Source organism: Lingula anatina, chromosome 3 (assembly GCF_051362555.1).
Source record: "Lingula anatina isolate TDL-2025a chromosome 3, LinAna3.0, whole genome shotgun sequence".
Lineage (NCBI taxonomy): Eukaryota > Metazoa > Brachiopoda > Lingulata > Lingulida > Lingulidae > Lingula > Lingula anatina.
This window is the reverse complement of record NC_141769.1, coordinates 28,850,543-28,859,395: the sequence shown is the minus strand read 5'-3', so window position 1 is coordinate 28,859,395 and position 8,853 is coordinate 28,850,543. Positions and strand designations below refer to the sequence as shown.

General features: G+C 33.4%; 1 protein-coding gene and 1 long non-coding RNA gene across 7 annotated transcripts; one reads left to right on the top strand and one right to left on the bottom strand.

Annotated features, from left to right (window-relative positions):
• The first annotated feature begins 124 nt into the window (after positions 1 to 124).
• On the top strand, positions 125 to 1,150 carry LOC112042737 (putative ascorbate peroxidase). The gene is made up of 2 exons (XM_087008769.1): positions 125 to 183; positions 583 to 1,150. The coding sequence occupies exons 1-2, from the start codon at positions 125 to 127 to the stop codon at positions 1,148 to 1,150; spliced, it is 627 nt and encodes a 208-aa protein (XP_086864895.1).
• Positions 1,151 to 4,881: 3,731 nt separating this feature from the next.
• On the bottom strand, positions 4,882 to 8,839 carry LOC106165130 (uncharacterized). 6 transcript variants are annotated; one of them, XR_015333401.1, is made up of 7 exons: positions 8,674 to 8,839; positions 8,422 to 8,520; positions 7,918 to 7,989; positions 7,458 to 7,546; positions 7,028 to 7,122; positions 6,546 to 6,650; positions 4,882 to 6,164 (listed from the first exon to the last, which is right to left on the bottom strand). It is a non-coding gene; the product is annotated as an uncharacterized LOC106165130 (long non-coding RNA). The 6 variants fall into 6 exon arrangements; XR_015333404.1 differs by having other exon boundaries at positions 8,451 to 8,520; XR_015333402.1 differs by having other exon boundaries at positions 8,695 to 8,839.
• Positions 8,840 to 8,853: the final 14 nt, after the last annotated feature.

Sequence of the window (8,853 nt, the reverse complement as noted above, 5' to 3'; positions counted from 1 at the left end):
GTACTTGTTAACTTAAAAAATTTCTAGTTTAAAACTTGACCACTGCTTTTATGATTCATCACAGCATATGCTCCTGCATTACCAGAACTTATTTTGGCATGTCTGTTTGCACCTTTCTTAAATTATGCTCAGAACTGAACCAAAATTCAGGAATGGAATATTTGTTTCTTTACAGTGGTTAAAGTAAAGCATTTACAAACAAAAAATTTGGATTATTATTTACATCAATAGAAGCATAAAACGAGCTAATTCTAAAAGATGAGATTCTATAAAACCGTTAATTGTGATAAAGTGAATTAAAAGTGATGAATTGCGATGTATCTGACTCCAGCCCTAATTACAATTATTATTATCAACCTGATGATACATCAAATATTGAAGCAAAAGCAGTTTCAATGGTTTTCACGACAAAATTAATGAACGCTATGATTAGTGCATTCACTGAAATGAAAATGGTTATGGCAAGTAAATATGATGATTTAAGTAGCATTGCAAGTATTGCTTAGCTAGGGCATTTAGCACACGTCTAAATATTGGAGTAGCAACTCATAATAAGACATAATATGTCAATCCAACCCCTAGCGTCACTTTCCGCTACGGCAGGACAGACTGTAACCCAGCTACAGTCGCCGCGAGGAGTTTTCCCTCCAGTATCGCCAACCTGACAAAGACGCTGCAGTTCTTCGCCAGTGAATTTGGCTTCACGTCTCGAGAAACGGTGGCTCTGTTGGGGGCCCACACCCTTGGGGAAGCTCACCGAGAAAACTCTGGATTCCGGGGCAGGTGGGTTCCTAGGAAAGACTCCTTTGATAACGACTACTTCGTTAAGCTGGCTGATGGGGGTGGTGTTAGCTGGAGTCAGACGAGTTTGCAAAGAGGAACCCTTTACCAATGGGACGGAGACGACGCAAGTGGACGCGGGCACATGATGTTGAACAGCGACATGGTTCTGTACAGGGATATCAGCCCAGATGCCACTACAGGCCAGACCCTGACTTGCCCTACGAACCCAGCCCTGTGCCCCTATGCCGCTACCAAGGACATTGTAGAGGAGTTCGCAGCCAATAACGCCGGGTGGATGGCGGAGTTTTCCGACGTGTTCGAGAAGATGATCGAACACGGGAGTACAAACCTGCAGCTCCCAGCATAGGGGTTATATATGGCGTTAGCCCTACCAACGCCACATATACTAAATTATTTTGCTGCTGAAAAGATACTTTATTTATTGAAAAACTAGAAGGTTGGTTATCAAAAGATATATATAGTTATTATGCACAAAACATGACGTCGTGGATTAATCTGTCAGCTACAATAATTTAACATAAGTAGGCCTATACTATATATTTTAAAATTATTTTCATCGTTTAATTGCTAATCACCATAATTAATTCCATAAAGTTTTATTTATTCGGTTTATATACTAATCTTATCAAGTAGATTGATCAATTTTATTTTTGGTTTACGTTTCTTTTATCACCAACTTTATGTGGTGTCATTGTTACAATATACATTCCTCTTAAAAACAAAAGTTAGCATCTGGTATTGTTAAACATTTATACTTAATGTTTTGAAATAAAAACCGTATGGGTTACATTAACTGAAAAGTAAAATTATATGAATATATATATAGAAATAAACCAGTTGTTTCCTTTCTCTTGAAACAAAATTTTCATTGATTTAAAATTCGAGACAAAGATCCTGGATGGGAGAGCAGATGGGCTTTTAAGACGGTTTAAACAAGGTTTTGACAAGGTTTTTATAAAGAAACTCGAGATGCTTTATTATGTTTTTGGGCAATTAATGACTAAGATCAGTGACCAAGGCGTGTGTGTGTGTGCGTGTGTGTGTGTGTGTGTGTGTGTGTGTGTGTGTGTGTGTATGCTTGGGGGGGGGGGGGGGGTCACAATATTTTTTTATCAAAGTTAGTCCTTACTTTATAACAAACATTTGATCAATTTCGATGCGGAAAAAATGCGCATGAGTAATTGTAGATTCAAAACATGCTATATAATTCTATTCATTCATCTCTTGTCAAAGTAGACTTAAATTGGTGTCAAGTTAAATTTCGACCAACTTTTGTTTGGTGGCCACGGACCAATGTTAACATCAAGCTTTTCCTTTTCCAGTAATTTGAGCCATTGCATGCATGTACGTGTTTTTTTTTTCCTTTTTTTTCAGATCAGATAAAAGTTGCATTGGACTATCACTGTAATCGTTTATTACAAAAGAGTTTGATTCACCGAAAGAAAAGGGGAATATACCAACGAATTAGAATTTTACAAAAGATTTTGTTAATTTTTTTCTTATTTAGATAAAATCATTTTCATAAATAGGCCTTCTTTTCCCGGTTAATACCGACTCCCAGCAACCTTACTATAGGCCTATACGTGCTTGCTGATAGCTTTAACATTTGCCTCACTTTTTTTGTCTTCGTAACTTTTTTGTCCTGGTAACCGCGCGGAAGGCCTACTTGGCATGTTTTTTGTAAGACCGAAAACTGCAGCAAGCTTAACTTATGAAACGCAGCAATTATTTTTCAGTTTATATAGCCTTACTCTGCTTCATATAGGCCTACCGCCAGTCGACGAGTAAGGCCTTACACTGAGAAAAGCCAATAGATATCTACTTCCTTGGCCAAAGCAATCACCGGAAGTAATATTCTAAGATGGGCTAGGGGATTTTGCCAATAGAGGGCTTCGTGTGAATACTAGTTATTTTACATACCACTTGGTGCGCTGTATTCCCATTCACAAAATGATGACGGCGTATGACCCTTTTAAGCTCAAGAAAATATATGAAGAAAATAGGGATAATTACGTACTGCTCAAGAAAATATATGAAGAAAATAGGGATATTATGTACTTAACAGCAAGTCACAATTAAAATATACCATTATGTTTACGTGTTTTCTTGTGTGTGTTGTTTTAAGGAATTGTACATGTAATATGAGAACAGAATAACTCATGAGTTGAAACAGCGCGTTGGAAGGAACAGATATATACTGTATGCACTATGTAAATTAACGTAGACCCTGCGTTTATTATTATTTACAATGAAATTACAAGCATTTTCACGTGATTATTTAAAAATGAATGTTTAATACAGATAACATGTTTCAGGGTGTCGACTTTGGCAACTGAAGAAGGTGGGGGGGGGGGGGGGCTCACATCATTATGAATAACATAAAATGTGTATTATATTATTTATAAATGAGCAAAACAATCAGCATTATCAGCCGAGTATACTGTATAAACTACCAATTGAGAATTGTTGAGGGTAATTAGTACCCTCTCACTCTTTTGCAGCTGAAATTGTCAATTACATCTTAGAGCATAGATAATTAATCTACGGATAATTGAAATTAAACAGATTATAATTACACTTTATTAATCGATTTCTAATGAATAACATGTAGTGGTGGATGGGGGGGGGGGGGGGGTGCGTGTGGGGGAGGGGTCTTGACCCCCCTTTCGATTTCTGCAAAAAATCACACCAATGCATTGGTCTCTTTTAAAATAAATAGCACTGTTCGCCCTATAGAGGTGGAACGAGGGTCAGCTTGTCAGGAACCATAATATAGAAAAAAAGTGTAATTAGTACTTTGAAAACTTTCCTACATGATGTTGCATTAACTCAATCAGAGGAAGCCATTGTTACATAAAATTCAGACATGGGAAGCCAAGTTGTAGCCAAGTTGTACAAGTTGTTCAGATAATGCTTCACACCTTGCAGTTCAAATTTTTATGTCCTTTGTTCCGAAGCCAGTAATCTGTTAAAACTAGATTACAGGGTCTTATTAGGAATGCCCACCTGGACGAAGGTGGCCTTGCGTATGAAGTAACCAATCAGTTTCTAAGCTAGGTGATGGATGATAAAGTTTAGCATAAAAACCCTGTAAATTTTAATATAGGGGGTTAGGGGTAGAATAGGTAGTAGAGGAGAGTAGTATGTTGAGAGTAATAGCTAGAGGAGGAGTAGAGAAGTCATACTTGTATCATGTAACTTTTAGTGTAGTAATTAAAATATATTCTGTTGAAGTTACAACATGAAGTCGTTTCATTCTTTTCCGAGTGCAGAATTTAAGACGAGGAATCTGGGAATCTCTGTAGCAGTATTGCAGATAGCGTTATCCAAAGTTGTGAGCCCATCGAGCCCAAACCCTGAGGGTTATATCATAAAAAGTTATTTTATGTTATGTGGGGCCCCGGGATGGTCTTAAGGGGGTTCCCCACAAGCTTTGCATCTGCAACCTGTCATTCCAAAAAAGCCAGATCCCCCTTCAAATAATCCTGGATCCACCCCTGACATGCATGGATTATTTCTAAGTAGTAGTATCAATCCTATGTTGAGAAAAGTGGGATTTGTCCTACGTATATATAGTTTATAATGGTAAACCTATAACTTGCTTCTTGGCCCCGATTTGTGAATTTAATGCTAGCCCAGGAAGAATAAAAGCAAATGCTGTATATAAAAAAAATAACTGTTATTTTTCCAATTTATTGCCACCAACAAAGTATAATTTAACAATTTAATTAATCCATTCTTACCAAGACAAATGTTAAAAGAAAATATATATATAAATTTACAGTTTCGATATGAAAGACATTTGTGGATGGATTATGGATATTTTTTGATTAAACACTCCTTCGTTCTTTATTAATTCAATTTTTTTGTTTCTTTTTCCTGTTAGGAATCTTGTAACTGAAGTCGTAGAAGTGAATATTTTATTCACTGTGTATTTTTTATTTTACTGAGCTTTGCATGATATATAATCTACTGAGTTTAAACCTGTGAGACATATTGGGTCGAGAGTTTTGCACAGGAATTCCCACTTTTAACCAATGTCTTTGGTTACTAAAAAATTGCAAAAAACTGAAAAAGTGTATTATAAAAATATATTTATTCTCATAAAACTTATAGTACTTTTAGCATTACCATGTCACCCACAGAAAAAAGTGGTTTAAAAAAATTATAAAGAAAAAGATGCAGTTGATAAAAGGGAGTTTAATAAATCTCAATTAGGGAATATATTGCATACATACTTATTTACATACACACATTTATATAGGAGATTCATATTTCACTTAGAATACTTTGTAAACAACTCAGAGAAATATAATAAATTCAATTTTACTACCAAAATGGTGGTTCTTGCAATTATTCTGGAATCTGTGCTTGCCACTTAACCATGTGACCTTCACAGATGACTAACCTCTGATAATCTCTTCAGAGTTGGGGGAAGCATCTGAACTTATTTGTTCTCTTGGGTAGAATACTTTTTCTTGTAAATAAACAAAATTATATAAATATTTGGTCAACATTTTATCATTTAATGTGATCTATTCTTAAAATAAAATTCACACTTGTCTTTACTAGTACACAGTACAATGTACATTCATTTAAAATAAGATAAGAGGAGAGCCTCATCTTTTAATATATATTTTACAACAATCAGTAGGTTAACCATTTTAAGTTACTGTTGCACAAGTATATTGATTTCTCTTAGATAAACTGCATAAGGTGTGTTTACTGCAGGTAATAAAGAGACCTTGGGTTTGGAAGTGAAAAAAATGTTGCGAACCACCCAAAATTAATTTTATTTTAAATAACAATTTAACTGTATTCATGTATATCAATATTTTCATTACTTCACTTGTTTTGTTCAGATCTAAAAATGATTTTCCCACAATTATATAAAAATAAGGACATAAATAATGTACAGTACATATTATACCCCTAATTCAGTGCACATGACTCTTTAACAAGTCAATCACCCAGACAACATTTTCAACACAGCATCCCATCTGCACCTTATAGAAATAGTAACAATAAAAAAATGTAATGGACCCCCCACAGTTAATGCAAAAGTTTGATTCAATATTCTTTATATATATATATATATATATATATATATATGACAGTATATAATAGTAAAATTATTTCCAGGATTTGGTAGTAGTGGTCTCTTACAGAATTATTCTGGATCCATTATTGTTTTTGCATTAAATAACGGCATGTCACAGTTATATTCACTGGGCCAGTTAAGATTCCCTTTTGCACTTGTATAATTTAAAAAAAAACTGTCACAAGTGTTGCATTATGACAAAATTAATCTGCTCTTATGCCGATAGGTATTATTTTGAAGTGGCTTTTGTCTGCAACAACTGAAAATCAAGAAAAAGATACTATATTAGTTATTAGCATTAAACATCAAACCAAAGGGACAACACAGTGACATTTCCAGACAGACAGGTGGGAAAACATGACCCCATCTATTTTGGAAGCTACAAGAGTCCAGGAATTTTAAGTGTCAAAAACTGAGAGATCCTTAAAGGCTTTTTCAGGGCATAAAAAACTTTAAAGCAATCAAACGCATTAAATTCATAAATTTAAATATTAATACATTATTGAAAATAAATATGAATACAAGCTAGAATTACATTTTTTGTATTTTAAATCTAACATCCAACTTTTACTTAATAAATAAATAAATATCATAATTCTCATTATCATTTTTTTAACAAAATTAAATTCCATATTCATACCAATATTTCTTAAAACCAGAATGGCTACATTTAGCCCATTAAAAAGTCTGGATGGCACATCTTTGTTAATTTGCCCAAGCCATATTCCAACAGGTACTGCACTGCCTGAATAAAAATTAATAATGATTCTATTAATATACCAGGAAAAAAGGAAAATCCCTACACAATGGTTTAATGTATATATATATATATACAAATATGTCTACACAAAAGTGATTTTGATGTTCAATACATTACGGGTAACTGTCTGTGCTGTTCATAAAATGTTAATAAATTCACATTGGGCGTTTATATTTTTGCTCTGTGTTTATGTACATGGTCTGGTCATATTGAATTATGTTTAATCCTTGCTTGGGAGCTAAGTAATAAAATTTAAATCTAAAAATTATTTCATTGGCCTACAATCCCCTTGGGGACTCTTTAGAGGTGTACAAGTTTAGAACTTATATTGAAATGTGTGCTTCCTAGGTAGCATAACTCACATGTGTACACCACAGCCGACAAGTGTAGCCATTTAGTTGTTTTTCATGTTCAATGGTGACAAACTGGCACCCTTTTTTTTCTTCTGGAGAAGTTGCTGAAAATACATTACAAGAAAAATTATACCTATTAACCCAATCATAATATTGAATTGTCTGCACCTTGCACATATAATTAACATAATTTATATAAACACAGGGGCAGATGAAAGATTTAGACTGTCTTCAGGGTCTTCTGGAAGAAGGTCCGAGCTTACATTGGTGGGTATTTACTTTTTTCCTTTGGAAGACGGTCAAAAATGGAAGATGGATCGACAAAGATAATTTGGAAGACTCAGAAAATATCTCTGCATCCACCCCTGTAAACCAATTATTAATACAATACAATATATAACATTTTTTACATGACAAGACTGTTTTAATATTCAACTACCCCCAGTTTCTTGTGATAATGTCCTTTTCTTGGTCAGTATCTCCAAGGGAATTGACATAGGTGAATTTACCCTCCTTTCTTCCACAATTCTAAGCACAATAGACACAAGTGAAAAAAATAATAAGTCCTAGTCAGTTCAATATGTCTTCATGTTTAACAAAATACAAAAATTGGTGTTGGGTGGAGAATAAGTCAAATATCAGATCTAATACAGAATACTAAAATTCTCCAAATTATGTCTTTTAACTTATTTTAATACACAAACAAATGTAGCGATTTCTTTTATTAAAACAGGATTATTTTAAAATTATATAGATTTGTTATTGCCTTATGTCAAGCATATCTTATAGCAGAGTTACAGTTATTGCAGAGATAAACTGCCTTCATTCAATTTAGTAAAAACAACCCAAATCCAAAATCTAAATCTAAGAGAGTCCCATATAATGGATTGAATACTTACCAAGACAGCATAGTACGTGTCCTCATCTAATGCAAACTCTGTCACATAACATTCTCAGGTCTTTTTATATCACTAACACAGACAAAAAATTAAAATTAAAAGCAAGTGGAATTTAATTCAAATTATTCTATTCATACATTGCCATTTGGGATAAAAAACAATTATACAAACTAAATGCCACCAAACCTATACCTGTACGAAAAAAAAAAAAAAAAAGAAATTGTAGAAAAAGAAAAGTATTGAGAATTATTTTTTTAACATAAATAAGGAAACCTTTTTTAAAAAACTATTACATATATATCAATGTATTTTTAAAAGTGCCAGCACATTTAAAGGTGGTTAAAATAAAATTCAATTTTTTCATTGTATTATTTGAGGTTTAATTTATAACACCAACCACAAAAAACAATGTCCTTTGAGACATAATGGAAAGGAAAAAAATAAGTCAAAAGAAATATTATATATATAGGCAAAAAAAAGTTTTTTTAAAGCATATTCAGTTACCTATTCAAAGATAATATGGGTAACCTTACAAAAAATAAGTCATGTCTCCATCATATACAATCCTGAACATTACATGAAGGCTCACATGGAATGAAACACCTGTAAAAAGAATAGTAAATGATTATGTTTCTACCTCACATGACCAAATAATTCATTTTCTCTTAAAGATCTTGGAAACATCTTGATAGCTTTAAAATTTATAATATGCATTATTCAAACACGTAAATATCATATAATATATTCAAATAGGACCTTCTTTGCTGTCAAGTTTACCGCTATTTTCAGCTTAATATGTCTACGTCATCATTTTGTGAATGGGAATACAGCGCACCAAGTGGTATGAAAAATAACTAGTTTTCACACGAAGCCCTCTATTGGCAAAATCCCCTAGCCCATCTTAGAATATTACTTCCGCAATCACCGCATCAATCG